Here is a 17620-nt window from a genome sequence, read left to right on the forward strand (position 1 = left end):
TGTTTGCTGTTATTGTCACACCATTAGGTAGTATGTCCTGATGTGTTTTCAAGTAACAGGTTTAGAACACAATTAAAAATAGTTAAGTCAATAGGTAATTAATTTATAGTTTTATAAATACCTGCCTTTTCCACATCCAGTGTCAAAATGTAAAGATCCTTTGGAACTTAATTCCTAATATATTTGGTCTTGTTCATTGCCCATTTCTTTGAACCTTCAAAGAAAATCACGGTTTTTATAATAAATTGATTTTTCAATTTGCTATTAATTTTACATCAAAAAAGTGGTGTCAGCTAATAACTCTGAATGTTGCATAATGCAAAGGTTTATAGCCATTATAATTGCTTTGTGGTGATTTTCTATTTTGATTACATTTTTAATTATGGTTAGTAGAGAGAATCTTTTTTTTAGGAAGGATAATGATTATAATTAATTATGTCCCATTTTATCAAATAGGCTTACCCTCAAGTAAAATGGAATTGATTATATTAGGGCTTGCTCAACATATGTTATAACTCACTGTATACCCTGGGGTTTATTTCCAAATGAATACATAGAATTGTACTGTCAATTCTATCCCTGTTCTTAAAAATAGAATTTTCTGTCTCTGTATAAACAAGGCTTTCATTAAAACACTCCCAGACAGCGGAATTGTATGCAGAAATCAATTGTAAAGGTAGGGAGCAATTTATTCAGTATACATTTTAATTTGGGCATAATTAATTTTAATTCCATATAATTTTAATTTGGAACTGCAGTTTACAAATCCAAACATTGTATGTGATGTTTAATGCAAAAATACTTTTAATTTTCCTTTGCAGTTTGGAACACAAAAATACACAAAGGCAGAAAAGTCCCTATATATAACTTAAGAAACACAAAACTGCATTATATGAGAGAAATTGCTTTCAAATAATTCATTTCTTGGAAAACATTCATACAAATTGCATATATTGCAGAATATTATCTATATTTTTGAGTTGCTTTTTTAAAAAAAAAACCTGAAGCAGAAAATAATCAGAGTATGACTGGAAAATGGAAAATGGGGGTGAAATTGCCCATGCTCTTTAGTCACTGAATGGCTCTCTCAAATTCAGTATCTACAAACAGAAACAAAGATCCACACCACAATTCATGTAGTGTTTGTGTGCATTTGGATTATGTTCTTTACTTAAGAGATTTGCTATGGGGTGAAGAGAGAGATTATGTTGCATTTACAGATGATGATAAACTGTTAAAGGTGCCTGTCCTTGCTGGGATGAAAAGGGAAGTTTTTTCTTTCTTTTCTTTCCTCTTTTTCTTTTTCTTTTTTTGTCCTTTATCACACTTTTTTTATTTTTCTCTGTATTTTTTTGTATTGGGTATTTATTTTTATTCTTTTCATTCACAATCCCCGATAAAATTATTTTTAAAAAGATTAATCATTAACATATTAATGTACCTTGCTCAGGGCTACTAAGTCTCTGGTTGGATTCTCTCCCATCCAGAGCCACCCTTGAGTAAATCATTGTAGGGCACTGAAAGACCAGACTGAGTGGGGAAGAAAGGCGTGATTTTAGACCCCAACAACTGAATTATTACCCTCTGTAATTTTGATCCATTTTATGGAATACAGGTAGTTCTAGACTTACAACCATTCATTTAGTGATTGTTCAAAGTTACAGGGGCACTGAAAAAAGTGACCTATGACCATTTTTTACACTTATGACCTTTGTAGCATCCCCGTGGTCATGTGATAAAAAATTCAGACGCTTGGCAACTGGCATGTATTTATGACGGTTGCAGTGTCCCAGGGTCCTGCCATCATCTTTTGAGACCTTCTGACAGGCAAAGTCAATAGGGAAGCCAGATTGACTTTAGTGTAGTACTGAGTGTGGTGATTCCCTTAACAATTGTGACCACTACTCTCAAATTCATGCTGGGCTTGCTTGCACTTCATTTCTGTATGTCTGAGGGAGTGAGCTTTGACAGCACTCTCATTTTGCTTGCACACACCTGATTAGATTAAAAAATAAATAAATAAATAAAACTACTAAGTTGTCCAAAGTCCTCCCTCCCCAGGATCCTAACACACCATTTAAAATTACAGGCATCAATAAATTACATGGATCATACATTACTCAGTAAATACATTTTTCTTCCTCGCACCTTAACTGTCACTCATATGTGAATATGCCTCTATCTTAACATTTGGATACATTTGACAGTGCAGGCCACTGCTGCCATTATAAAGCACAATGTCACATCTGTGCTGACTTACAGTAGCAATTGTGGCAGTCCCAGTTGCCATTGTTAGCTGAATCCCACACGGTTGCAAATGTCCCACATCATATGATTGCCATTTGTGAGCTCCTGGGGGCCTCCCCATTGACGTTACTTGTGGAAAGCCAGCAATGGAGGTGGCAAATGGCAATCACGTTATTGCAAGACACCACAACATCATAATTGCCAGCCAGTTGCCAAGCATCTGAATGATACTTATGTGACTACTGCAACAGCAAGGACCTGTCTTAAGTCCCCCTCATTCAACACTGTTGTGAGTTTGAAGAATCACTGAACAAATGGTTGTTCACTGAGGAGATGGGAATAAGAGGTTTTATTACATGCACTAGTCCCAAAATTACCAGCTCATTTGACACTCGGTGGTAAGAATGGAAGCTATTGAAATCAAAAAAGTGGGCAAGAAATGCAACAGACTGCAGAGTTCTCTGCTGAGGTGTTACAAAAAAGGTTAAGTTCTCCAGGAAAAACAGTTTCTCCCTTTTACAACAATAAAAGAAAAGTCTGTTTCTCTGGTGAACTTAACCTTTTTTTTTCTTTTTGCAACACATCAGCAGGATTCTCTCTCTTTTTTTAATTTCTGTTTCATCCAGGTGTTTTTTGTCTTTTTTTCTTCTTTTCCCAGAGGTGCTATCTCTTCTTCTGCCCCATCTTCCTCCTGGGGTTTGTGTTTGTGTGTTTGTTGCTGGATAGAAGGGCATGGACAGTGGTGGGATTCAAATATGTGAACAGCCGGTTCTCGGCGTGGATGCCGCTTCCGGAAGTCCATTCTGGGCCTGGACAAAAAAAAAAAAATTAGCTACCGGTTCTGCCAAAGTGGTGCGAATTGGCTGAATCCCACCACTGGACATGGACAAAACTGAGTTTTTCTGTTGTTTACAAATGTATGTTATAAATATGATAGTTGGGGGGGTTAGCTAATTTTATAAATGGGGTACTGTGCTTTACAGGCAATTATTCATTTCATTGTGTATAAGAATACATAGTTGTGAACGTGCCCATATTTATCAGGTAGGAGGAGGTCTCCAGGCTTATTCTCGGATGACCGTGCAACTTTTAAGTCAACAAAGTGGAATTGTCCAGGGTTTTGTCCGGATCTTGTTTTTCTGTCTGCTCTTCCTTCTTGATGTGAGATCATGTTAAGTTCAAAGTCCTCATTTTTAACTATGGTTCTATAATATTAATGGATGGATTATAAACATTATAAATCTCCCAGTGAGGGGAAAGCAATATAGAAATTTAAAAGACCAGTTTGTGCAATATCAATTTGCATTTCAAAGAATTGCAAGTACTTGCATAGCGTACAAGACAGCTTTTTATATAGGGAAAATTCTCCTTTTAAGACCAGCTTGGTGATTTCATGGGTAAGGGTTTTTTTGACAGCCATATGGTAGAAGCTCTTTTCCATTGTTTTCTTATGGAAGTTTTTTTTCTTTTTCTTTTTCTTTTTTTTTTGATTGCTTGCTATAAATACACTATAAGGGCATCTTCGCCAGGGGAAGGAGGGGATTGAATCCAGACAGCAGTGTTTTTTACTGTAATTTGCTTCTAATGCCAAGGATAACTTATTTTTGCTAATTGCAATGAAATCCACAATATATATCACTTGGCTAGCACAATTCATATAGTCACATTCTCAAGGAGAATGTAGAAACAACCAGAGCTGCTTCTCTGTGTGACTTTTGAGTGACATGGATCATACCCCAAAAACAAATGCATGTGAGACTAGATCAAAATGTTTTTGCTCCAAACTGAAATAAAATGAAACTTTGATTATTTTAGGTTTTAACAATTAGAATAATGTTGTTATTATCAAAACAGCTTGAAGTGTTGAGAAATGTGAAGCAAAAGGTTGAGGTTGTAATTCTTTTTTTTTTTTTGAGGGGGGATATTCAATTGCACTGAAAGAAGTTGGAATTCTCTACTTTTTTCTTTCTCTTTGCAGCCCTCTCTTTGTTTCTCTTAGCTTTCTAACTTTTGTTTCTTTTTGTATTTTTATCTTACAGTAAACTTTAATAAAAAATTTAAAAACAACCCCTTAATGTTGATTTCATTTACAGTTTGAGTTACAGTTAGTTAAAATGTATTTCTAAGATTACCGGTAATCTATGTAATCTTTTTTCCTTCCATCAGTGAAAAATTATAGACGTTTAACGTGAAGTACATAAAACACATTACAGTGTTTCTGGATTGAGGGAGCCTATCTGCTCCAGAAAAGATGCGCTATTCTCCAAATTTTTTCCATTTTCATGCCTTTTCACTAGCAGATGGATGTACTCAGGCAGAAGAGTTTGGAGAAGTATATACATTTTCAAATCTCAAATATGCCTCAAAGTGTTTTTTATATACAGGTAGTGTTAGAGTTACGATTGTAATTGAGCCTGTAGTTGTGATCATAAGATGTGACAGTCGTAAAGCAGGCCACCATATGACCAGACCAAGTTTTATGACTTTTTTATGATGATTGTTGAGCAAATGCCATTATCATTAAGCAAATATTGCAGTTGTTAAGCAAATTCATAATCCACTATGGGCTAATTTTGTATGGAAGCTGAAGTAAATTGCAGGCACTGCAATCAGTTGTAAAATGCGACCGGGGCATACTTTGGAATCAACTTAAAATAGCTTTTTTTGGGGGGGGAGTGCTGTCATAAATCAAGGACTACCCATGTAGTCTAGAGTACCCGTGTACTCTAAAGCACATGTAACTTTAATCAAGAAGGAAGAGCCTGATTTTGATAAAAGAAGTGTATGCTGGTCTTCATTTCCCCAAATGCATATGAGGAAGGGGAAAAGGATGAAAACGTGTCCTTCGGCTGCAGCCACACAGCCAGTGTTTATTTAATTAGAATAGGATTAGCTTTAATTTTCATTTAATAGTTCATGAAGTCACCTTTTGCTTTTTACCAAAGACTGATGAGGAAGGAATGGACTTTAATATACTAAATTGAAGGGAGAACTAAATAAAATCCCAACTCAGTCGTTCATAAGAGATAGATACACAATCCCAATTTTTAAAATTAAGCTTAAGAACCAAATAGAATAGGAAAAGAGATGAATGGGTAAATTATTGACCCCCATGCAATATATTTGCATAGGTTCACTGACTGTGAGATTTGCACAAATTTCTTAAAGTCCAGCGCTTCATGTGAAGAAAATAGGGTGGTTTTAAAATGACCATTGTGATCTTTTAGGGTTTGATATGGCATGGATCACAGTCAGTGAAAGTGTATCGTATTAATAAATAAGAGGAGTTGATAGAGCAGGAAACCAAATGGTTAATAAGCACTTACTATCCACAACTCATCCTGGAAAGATTAGTTGTAACTTGGCTTGAGTAATAAAAATATGCCTGGATGAAAATGACCTTAGATAGAGATCTTGATCTCAGAAAACAAAGCAGGGTCAATCCATGTTAGTGCTTAGAAGACTAGGCAGTCAGCTACATTGGAAAGTTAAAAAAAAATCTGGAAGAAGTTGGCAATGGACGAGATTTTCTTAAAGGAGACAACCTTTTAGGTACCTTCCATGTATAGCATCAATTTGGCTGTGGGTTGTGAAAAAAATAACAACTGGAATTCAGTGCATCGAAATATACCTGGAATTAGTTTACAAGATACCGTTGGGTATACAGTAATAGTGCCTTATCCACCCTGCTGATTAATTCTAGTGGAGTCTTTCAAAGATAAGGTTGAGGAATGTATTCAATGTGTACACTGAAGACATTTTCTCTGGAAATACCTCATGGGTTATATTTTAGCATCAGCAGTTGATGAGTCTGTGGAGGCCATTTTAAAGCTTGAGTCGTTTTACCTTTTTATTTATTTTATTTTTACCTAATTCCATTTATATCCCGCCCTTCTCCGAAGACTCAGGGCGGCTTACAAGCTTGTTCTGAGTGTCTGAAAATAATGAAACTGCAGAGTCAGTTTATCTCTGTGTCATCATTGTGCCCCGAAAAATTGATTATTGGAATGGTATTTTCAATAAAGTTCTCAATAGTGAGTTTTCCTCATAAGAAACCTAGCAAACCAACATCAGGAGTATTCGAGCTGGCTGTGACCAATGCATGTTAACAGAGCACCGTTAGAACCAATCGTAGTTAAGTCAAATGGATGCAGCTAGGATTCAAGCTATTTGAGCAGTTATAGATAATATTCCTTTTACAAAGCCTGAGAGCGTGGATGTAATCCGTAGGTGTTGGTTTTTTTTAAATCAGAACCAGGTTGACAGACTATTGCTACCTCTTTAATGGAAGGTGTTTTTGCTTCTTGTCTGAATGCATTGGCAGGCAGGCCTCTTTTAAAGCTGTCCTACTAAGGACCTTGTCAGTATTCCCAAGCAAATAATATTGGAGTAATTTCTCAATTGCAGAGGGTTGGGATGATTTTAATTCAATCTGAGTTTGAGATAGCAATCCATTGAGTGAGAAAAATTATTTGCATATGAACTGATTATATGGGGCAAGTCCATGTGAGGTGCAGGGTATAGCAGTGCAGGCATTTTTTCGGGCCCCAAAGGTTGCCCATGTACAGCGGTAGGCAACCTTGGCTCTTTTATGACTCGTGGACTTCAACTCCCATAATTCTGTGAGTTGAAGTCCACGAGTCATAAAAGAGCCAAGGTTGCCTACCCCTGCGGGCCATGTAGCATCATGCTCAGCAAGCTGCATTGGCTACCAATTCAAGGTTTTGGTAATTACCTTTAAAATCTTTCATGGCATGGGTCCAGGTTACTTAAGGGACCAACTCATCCCACTGGGATAGGCCCACCCCCACCCCCACCCTTGGGTGCTAGCAGAGGAGGCATGGTGCCAGGGTATTCTGGCTGGTGGAATCCAGGACAAGGGCCTTTTCTGCCATTGTGCCTGCCTTCTGGAACATTTTGCCCCTTAGAGTGAGGTTGGCTTCAACCCTCCTGACCCTCCATAAGAGCTTAAAGACTCTTGGGGCTCCACAGGAGGGTCTTCATGTTGGAGGTGGTTGATAGATTAATATCAGATTTCACCTCCCCCAGCTCACCCTGCTTCCTCCCATCCCGTCTTTTAGGTAAGGTCTTTTCTATTTTTATATTGTTGTAGTATTTTATATATACAATTTTATCTTTTAACATTGTAAGCTGCCCAGAATTACCTTATGGTAAGATGGGTGGGATAGACAGACAGACAGACAGACAGACAGAACTACAGCATGCTTTTTACAGAAGCAGAAATTTCAGTCAGTAGAGAAATTGCCAAGTAGTTTGTGGGGAAACACACATTTCAGTTCTTATATTACACCAATACTAAATCATTTTCTGAGTTCAGTTCAAAAGATTACTTTTTACTTTCCATCTCTAAATTAGGGGTGTAAAACTTGATAGCTCTACTCCTTCAACAGAAGAGGATAATCCAATCCTTTTTATTTGTAAAGGTTGTTGAGTTTGTTGGGGTTTTTTTTTAGAACCACACCTCCCTCTACTGATGAAATATCACACTGCAGCAGTTTCGTTATTTATGGAAGATGGAAGTGTTTCATTTATTAAAAAAAGGGGGGAGGGCATTAGAGTCATAGTGAGAAGCTGAAGGAGTGAGTGAACAGGGATTAGGGGTGTCATCTTAAGACATCACTAAACAAATGAACAGGTAAGTTGGGAGGTGGAGGAAAAAGGAAGAACCCAGGAGAAGAGTTGATGATGATTGCATCCTGAGTGCTGTTATCGATTACTTGTTACTGTTGATGGTTTACTTACGGCAACTCCTTGCCAATTTTGTGTGATTGGGGCATTGCTTCTGGCTGAACTAGGAGCAGCTTAGGGAGACTTATAAGAAGAAAACTAGTTTTAGAGAGCAAATTTACTAACTAAATGGAACTTAGCACATGGAAGAATAAAAATAAGTTTGTAAGAGTATGACAAGGAAGGGATGCCTTTGTTTGTCCATGTGAGGATCATGGAGGTGGAGAGAATAATTAATAATAATTAACTTTACTTGAAACAGTTAACATTCTGCAATGCCAAGAAGGCTCCACACCCATTTGCAGAACTCAGGTGACCCTGACAAAACAGATAACCCTCCAGGTGGCCTCAACAATTCTCTAAAAGAATGCAAATGACCAGCTGTCTGCAAGGAGTATAAATCCTTCCATTCCCCATCATGCAGTCAGAGCTGAAGAAGCCTCTTGGATAATCTCACAATACATGGACAATACAATACAATTTCACAAATGAAACCGTAGTTTTCAATTTAAAAACAGCAACCTAAACCAAGTTAAATTAAAAAAATGCAAGGAAATTCTTGGAAGCTTGGGATTCAGACAAATCTGCTATTAAATCAACAAAAGAGAAAAACCACATTTACATGCCATTCAAAACGGCCAATTAAAAAAGCTAATAAAATGATCACACCCAAAACACAGTATCTCCAGCAGCCTATACTCAAGTATGCAAGGATTAACATCAGACACACAAACACACAAAAAAAAATCAAGCAGAAAATAACAATGTCATTAAGGAGCTACCAAGGAGAATCCCTACCCCACTAAACTGGTAGGACAAGCTACTGAGAACAAAAAGGGAGAAAACTCCACACTAATTCTCACATATCCATATTTCCAACATAAATGTGAAAGACCTTTTTTACATTGTAGACCAGGTTTCTGAAGTTATAGATTGATTTTTAAATCATGCATACATACCAGCCCATCTCAAAAGCAAGTGATTATGAGCAACATACAACAAGGTTAAAATCAAAATATTCAAATGAATATTAATATTAAATGATACTAAATGTTGAAATTATATAAGACAAAAAATAATAAAAAGAGATTACGTGATGAGGTGATAATTATGCTAATTAGGTTGTAACATAATCTAAATGTCATTTCAATATATTGTATTCTTAGCCTATTTTATCATGCAGTCTTTCCCTGTGCTTGTTCTGTTTCAAATTTCAATAAAGGTTCGTACATTTTAGCAATTACATGTTCATTTTTTTTGTACATACTGTAGTTCAACTTCTTTTTTTTTTTGCTCAATTCTAAACGTCTTGTTATCAATGCTTTCTCCTAACTGCACATATGGAAATCATTGAAAACTAAATCCCACTGCAGGCTCAACTATCTATATAATTTTAAAGGTATTTTGCCCTCTGTCCATTTCTTATATGTGTTCTTTTTATTTCCTCCAATCCAATTAAATGTGGAAAAGGAACTAAGTTTGGTATAATAGAAAAAGCTGACCAGAAAAAAAAGATTGAATTTGAAAATGTAACGTGTTATCTTTGTCTTACTCCTTATGTTAGGGAGGTTTTGGTGAAACAGAATAATAATTTATCAACAGAATAGTTCATAAAATATCAACCGGATGTGGAAAATCTTTCAAGCAGTCCAGTGGACCTTTAAATATGTTTCTTCCTAGCAGCCTTACTTAATTTATCTTTGCTATGTGGTTCCATATATATGTGTGCGTGTTGTGTGTGTGTGCATTTTTAAAAATCTTACAGTACTGCAGAAAATACTTTGTAGTACTATAAGATTTTTTAAAATGCACATATACAGACACACAGAAATACATGGAACCACATAGCCAAAATGCATTAAAGCAAAAGGCCTTTCTGTTTACTATATGTGTTAACGTGCATCTCTTTGTTTCAGTATGCACTTAATGACCCTCACAGCATCCACACGGTTACATGATCAAAATGTGAGCACTTGGCAACTGGCATGTATTTTAGGACAGTTGCAGTGTCCCAAGATCATGGGATCACTGTTTGTGACCTTCCCAGTTTCCAACTATCAAAGTCAATGAGCGAAACTGGATTTGCTTAATGCAGTGGTGTCAAACTCAATTTCACTGAGGGCCGCATCAGCATTGCGGTTGCCCCCAGGGGGCCGGGTGGGTATGGCCTGGGTGGGCGTGGCCTACTGGGTGGGCGTGGCTAGAGTGCACATGGCCTACTGGGTGGGCGTGGCCAGCTCTACATCGTTCACATCAAGGGTGCCTATGGGGGCCTGGGCAGGAGTGGGACAGATCTGAGGGTCTCTGGGAGAAGGAGAGTCTCTGGGCCATGGCCAAGGCAGTGGGGGCCGTTCCCTCACTGTTTCCAGGATGGCTTCGCGGGCTACATGAAACCACTTCGCGGGCCGGATCTGGCCCCTGGGCCTTGTGTTTGACATGTCTGGCTTAATGATTGTGAAATTCGCTTAATAACTGCAATTATATGTTTAACAACCATGACAAAAAAAATGTCATAAGCTCAAGTGTGACTCACTTAACCACTTTGCTTAGTGACAGAAATTCTATTCCAGTTGTGGTCATAAATCAAAGATACCTGTAGAGCAACTGATTATTTCTCATTTTCATTTCAGTGTGGACTTTAGGGGGTATAAACATAGCAAAGATAGTACAATATTCCCCCACCGCCTTCCCCATGTGTGCGCATACAAACACACATATGCTTCTTATTAAAAAAAAGAACAAGTTATGAATCCATTGGTCCAGAATAAAACATAATTTACCATGTTAAAAGCACATCATCTTTTAATAAGATCTCATTTATGTTAGCCAGATGGGATAATACGGATTATTCTGGAATTAAATCAATGCTAACCATTCCCTTATTTCAATGAGCCAAAGTAGCATATCTGTATAGTTGTGTAAAAACAATTTTTGCCCAACAAGATTCTCTGATCTCAGATTCCAAATACTTTTCTTTTCTTTTCTTTTCTTCGTCTTGAAAGCAGTCTTTTGATATATAGCTGGATAGACTTTTTGTTTTGTGGATAAGTTCCCGCAGAGAATGTAGTTATTGGAGATTAGCAGACAACAGGAAGTAATTTTAGACAACTGCAGGATATAAAATTGAGGATTTTTATTTTCTGCTGGTATTAGATATATTTTGTACTCTTAGCTTATGATTGTAAAAATACCTCTAATTGTTCTTTTGTGTTTTATTCCTGCTGTTTAGTTATAATATTTACATATATAATGTAGATAGTTTTGCTACCATAGGAAGACCGCCTGGGTCAAAGGCAATGTTCTCCTGGGTCTCATAATCTTTGGACTTGAAACTACAGTAAAACTGTACTGAAATAGTAAGTTTCTGGGCTTGGGTGCCTGAAAATATGGTAAAAATATATATTCTTACATCAATCCTTCTGAGGTTCTGTGTATTTCCTTCCTTATTGACTAGAGAACACCTAGTGACTAGGATAAAGTTGAAATATTTCAGAGTTGATTCAGATGGCTACATGAAGCAATGATGAAAGTTACTATTTTTTTTGGCCTGGAAACTATTCTTCAAAAACTTCTCTTCACCCCAGTTTATCACAGCCCTACAGATTCATGAATGATTTTGACATGTCTACTTTGATTTAATACCGAAAATTACAGAACAGGGCGTTCCATGTCATAAGGATTAAGTGAGGCCATTAATAATTAGGAGATAATGTTGTGGCTTTCATAATACTATACATCAAAACAATTGCTTGTGATTTTGGAAATGAAGACATGCAGTATTTTTTTAAATAGTTTTAATAACAGTGATTATATTGAGATTGGAGCCAAACTGTTATAATGTTAGGGGTGTCATAAAAGAGCTGGTAGTATTGTTTGGCTGCTGGAAAGAGTTTTAGTTTCCTAATGTGGAGGGATAGATTATATGCAAACAGAATTTAAAGGGCAAATAAAAGAAATCATCAAATAAGATGAAACCGCTACCATCACGCACAAACCTTGCTGTAGGATTTGGTTGGTAAATTTCCTCATATTATGAGTTGTCTACTACAAAGATTCTACCTCTATTACTCCCTTTAATTAATTAAATGTTTGCTTCACCTCTTACTACTAAACTATCCAGGACGAGCAATATTAATAATATTTAATCTTTATATCCAAATTTTTTAAATGGTCGTGGATATCCTGGAACAAACGTTTTGGGGAAAAATAGAGAAACATTTAATTTTATGGATCTATATAATTCAACTTAAAAAACTCAAAGCACTCACTGTTTGAAACTTAGATATGAAAATAGGTTTTCATTTCTTGTTGAGAACTAAATTATTCTCAATCAAATATCATCAAAACCTCTTCTCTTTCTAGAGATTGACTTTATGGGAAAACAGTTCCATCTGCTGGATACTAAGGGTAAACATAAGCTGTTCTCTAAAAATAATTAAATTATATAAGTTTGTAACGATATACTAGAATGTATTAGTTATACAACATTTCAGTTTTATTAACCCATATTTTACTGCTATTTTGATTCTTTTCTCCAATATTCTCTTGTTTACATTCTTGTATCTTTTTACAAGTACAACTTGTATTATTTTTCCTTTATTATGTGTACAGTTGTAATCATTTGAAATGATTAAAAATAGTTAAATTACAGAAAAGGATTACTATTAAAATTTGCTTTCTTTTTTCCCCCAAAATTGCTCATTCTTTAGGTTTGCCTTCCAAAGTCAGCTCATAATTCAGGTTTCTTAAAATCTGATTATACTAGGGTGAAATAAGTTTAAGATTTTGAGAATCAGATTCAGAAGGTAGAGGATTAAAAAAAATTCTCCAGGTAGGAAACTAAATGCACAGAGTTCTACTCCTAGTTATCTTTCTACTCCATCATTCATTCCTCCTCTCACTCCCACTTTCTTCATTTTATTAGTATAGTGCTTTATTTTTTTTGTCTGGACAGATCTTGATCTGCTACCTCATCTTGCTGAGATTGAAGCTTAGATAGAACCGTTATTAATATTCAATTTCAGTATGTTTGATCTTGGATCATCATAAATTGCAGTTGCTTTCATTATAAGATGTATTTCTTATTGGCAAAGATAGGTGCTTTGAAATTACCAATTTTGTCAAACACAATCGTGAAGACTTTGCATTGATCTTTCTCTTGATATCCTTTTAGCATAAGTATGCCGATGGGCATTCATTAATTCATTAATTCATTCTGGATCACATAGAACATTTGGGTTCACATTGGAACATAACATGTCTAACTCATTGAAATAATTGCCTGGTTTTTGATATCCTTCAAACATCTGCAGATATCTATAAAGAAAACTATGGTGTGGATTATTTTCTTGTTTTAGACTGTGAGAATAAAGGGGGAACTTTGTTTAAATGGAAATCCAGATATAAATATTTAAGTTGTTCCTTCTGTGAATCCTTATTGAACTTTTGCTGATGAATAAGGGGACTTGAGGATTTAGAGATGGGTTTATAGAAAGATGGTGAGATACAGAATGAAGATATATTTATTTTATTTTGGGGGGGTGTTCCCCTGCATTTTTATGTGCACATACACGTTTTAATGTATTAGGTTTTTGTATTATTCTTATCTGTTTGATATAATCCTTAATACATTTTTTTTAAAAAACCCTTATATCACTGAAATCAGTTATGAATATGAGAACTGCAACTCTATATGTTTATATTAGTTCAATTTAGATCATATTTTTAAAAAACAGGGATGACAATTATTTGTCAGAAAATTATATTGAGATATATTACAGGTAGTCCTTAACTTATAATCATAACTGACCCAGAATTATTGTAAAACACGACAGTCATTAAGTGGATCACCATGTAACTGCATGGTGATTTTACAATTTTTTTTGTGGCAATCAACAAGCAAATACAGTGGTTGTTTTGTCCCAATAGGTGATTTTTGCTAGGAATCAGAAGTAAATGGTGAAAACTGGCAAAACCCACCAAAATGCAGTCATGTGACCATGGGACACTGCAAACAGCCATAAATGCAAGCCAGTTGGCAAGTACCCAAAATGGACTCATGTGATTGGCAGGGGGGAACTGTCTCCATCAGAACTTCAAAAATGGGTTGTATGTAGTTCTATGTCTAGGAGGTCTATCTTAACTTCAAACGGTTGCTAAGCAACTATTAAATGACTACCTGTGTGAATGAACATAACAGAATTATAATATAATTAATTATGCTAGCGACACTTTATGTAAAGAATGAAAATTTGTTATATTCACTTCTGTAATACATTTTCAAATCAGGAACTAAATATATTGACAATACCAGTAAGCAGTTAGTCAGGTTACAAAGGCAATTGGGAGTGGAATTTCCATCTTAAGTGCTGTGAAACAGTTGTAAAACACAGAAACACATGACTTTCTTAGCAACAGAGATCCTGGTTGCCATTATAACCACAGGACCAAAGGAGAGGAAGCTGGGGGTGGGGGGTTACAATGGGGGGCAGAGCATCGGGATGCTGCAGCAGTGTCATGAGGGGTGGGTGGAACTTTTAACTCTTGAAAAGCTATGGAATTTGAGTTAGTTTCATCCATATTTCCATATTTATAGTTTTTTCTCTTGCTGGGCTATTAAACAAATATTTTAGAATGCCATAGACCGAGACATCTTTCTTCTCCAGGATATTACATAGTAATAAACAGCATTTGTTTTTGTAGGAATTAATTAGCTACCGATAATTTGACAGTAGTATGCTATTTAAGAGCTATTTCAGATTGCATTCTAAGAAAGCTAATTCTTAATCATTTACTCTAAAGATTACATAAACCATGCCAGATATGATGATCAGTGCTCAACAAGGTTATAAATCAACACCGCAAAGCAGATAATACCGCTCACACAAAACACCACATTGTTTCTTTTCTGTAGCTCCCAGGTATGCTCCAAAACCATTTTGGAGTATTGAGGGACACTACAGAAGATTTTATGTGTGCTGTAGAGGGACTGGGAAGGAACATAACTTCTACTAATTTGAAAATGGTTTCTGTCTTTAGAAGAATGGCACTATTCATAAAAAGTCTGCAATCTTCTACAAATCTATCAGAATTTACAAGTTTGCCAGAAAAGAACTTCTGTTGAATGTGTTAAAACAGAGATCCCCAACCTTTTGGGTACCAGGGACTGGTTACGTGGAGAGAGGTTTTTTCACGGACCGGAGGGGGTGTGGTTTTGTGTGCTGCCTGAATCCTGTGGAATGGGCTTCCCTTGTTTGCACAGACTGGTTGCTGGCATGCCGCGGCCCAGTACTGATCCATGAACCAGGGGTTGGGGACCCCTGTGTTAAAAACTACACTAGATTACTCAATTGGAATAAGAAACCTGGAGTAACCGTTAGAGAGCAATACCAAATATATACATAAACACCTTGGTATAATAACTAATGTGTTGAACTCCAGGTTCAAGCCAACAGGTGGTCCTTATTTAGCAACTGCCTCGGACAGCAACCATTTGCAGTTACAATCATGATGAAAAAGTAACTTGTGAACAGTTACATTTATGAACTTTGTGGTATCTATATCTCACTGTCAGTTCCCCAGGAAATACGACCAGATGAAATAGGGTATATTTTATTTTAAAGCTATATTAACAGAATCTTGCCAGTCTGAAAGTACAGCTCTCTTACTGTCTCCTTTACAAGTTGAGAAACTAGGGAGGGTTCCTTTTGAGCCTCTTGCCCTAACTGTTATGCCACTGCAGGCTATTCCCTTTCTTAATTGACTGGTCCTTTCCCCCTCCTCCTGATAGTACAGAGATATTGCCTATGCAGACGTAACGCAATGCATCCCTTAAAAAAACGTGCTAACCACAAGCTAACCTTAATAAGCTGGTGCTGCTTCCTGATCCTGACAAAATCCTAACCACTTTCACACTGAAGGCTTTTCTTTGCCTTGTGAGTTGCAGCTTGAGCTTGCTAGGCAAGCAGCTGGTGCTAGTACATTGCTTTCAATGCGTATACCTCACTGTGTGCTTGAAATCCCTTCCTCTCCAGTGTATGTAAATACAAACATTAATTCCTTTTTTGTTAATCATTACAAGGCTGGGGTGAACATTCCAAAGGGCGAGAGAATGGGGGGAAATGGCTATAAGATTTGCCCATTTTTCCATTTTCCCTGTCAGTTGAATTCTGGAAACGTAAGCCTAACTCCTCTCACACTTGACTGATAAAGCAAAGGAAAGCTGAAGTTAAACTGTAAGAACTGTCATGGTCACATTATTTTTCGCTTAGCAACTACTTTGTTTAACCATCAAGTTGCCAGTCCCAGTTGCAGTCACTAAATGAGGACTACCTGAACTCTCATATGAAGAGGCTAACAGAGTGACTTAAGAGGCAAATCATTCTTTCTCAGACTCAGGCTAAACTCACAGAATTGTAGCTGTTGGAAAAAGGAGTGCTAGATTTATTACACTGAACTCCTGATAGTATATATACATATGACAAAATATTTGAACAATAGCATGATAGTCAAGCAACAGCATTATTTATATTGTTTATGCCTTACTGACCTAGAGATAATGTTTATAGTTTACTGTAAAATTTATATAATTAAAGCTAAAACTGTGTCTTTGTTTTGTTTAAAGATACTGAATACTCTTTTCCCCCCCTAACAATATAGGAGTTGTCAAAGTGGATTATGGAGATGTATCAGTCAGAAAAGCCTTGAGAGAAAATTTGAAATGTAAACCATTTTCATGGTACCTAGAAAATGTGTATCCAGATTCTCAGATTCCACGTCGCTATTACTCCCTTGGAGAGGTATGAATTGGGGGGCATTGTTTGCATAAGAATTTGTTTTCAAAATGAAAAATATCTCATGTACGCAAGTGTGATTTAGTTTCAGGCCAAATTTATACTCAGTTTATACTCTGAGACTAATTACAGTCTGACCCTGTAGACTAGAGAAACTTTGCTTGCATAGACTAGGCGCTTGGCTTGCATGTGAAGTTCTGTTCTGGTCCACGTAGCTACAGTTCCATCTGTTCCAAGGCTTGAACCATGTCTGTGTCTTCATCAGCTTTCCTTCAAGCAGTTCCATGGATTCAAGAGGAACCAATCCGGCACTTGCACCATCAATGATTTGCTCAAGCCTAATCAACAGAGAGGGACGCGGTGGCTCAGTGGGTTAGGACGCTGAGCTTGTCGATCAGAAGGTTGGGTCGAATCCCGAGTGCCGCGTAACAGAGTGAGCGCCTGTTACTCGTCCCAGCTTCTGCCAACCTAGCAGTTCGAAAGCACGTAAAAATGCAAGTAGAAAAATAGGGACCACTACGGTGGGAAGGTAACAGCGTTCCGTGCGCCTTTGGCATCTAGTCATTTTTTTTTTATTTTAATTCCATTTATATCCCGCCCTTCTCCGAAGACTCAGGGCGGCTTTACAAACTTAGCAGTAGCCTTCATTCTATGTATATGCCTGCTTATTAGGGCTTTCACACACCCCAAGCGGCATTATTACAAAGTCAGCTTATTGCCCCCAACAATCTGGGTCCTCATTTTACCTACCTGGGAAGGATGGAAGGCTGAGTCAACCTTGAGCCTGGTGGGATGCGAACCTGCACTAATTGCAGGCAGCTGGTGTTACTTAA

At 36.8% G+C, this 17620-nt stretch overlaps 1 protein-coding gene across 4 annotated transcripts in view; it reads left to right on the plus strand.

Moving 5' to 3' along the window:
* GALNT13 (polypeptide N-acetylgalactosaminyltransferase 13) overlaps positions 1-17620 on the plus strand; it is a 238940-nt gene that overhangs the window by 177804 nt on the left and 43516 nt on the right. For all 4 annotated transcript variants that reach the window (XM_083350454.1, XM_083350456.1, XM_083350457.1 and 1 more), the window contains one exon: positions 16654-16793. In XM_083350454.1, coding sequence (XP_083206580.1) covers positions 16654-16793 — 140 coding nt within the window. The remainder of the gene's footprint in view (positions 1-16653; positions 16794-17620) is intronic.

Source organism: Vipera ursinii (assembly GCF_947247035.1).
Source record: "Vipera ursinii genome assembly, chromosome: 1".
Lineage (NCBI taxonomy): Eukaryota > Metazoa > Chordata > Lepidosauria > Squamata > Viperidae > Vipera > Vipera ursinii.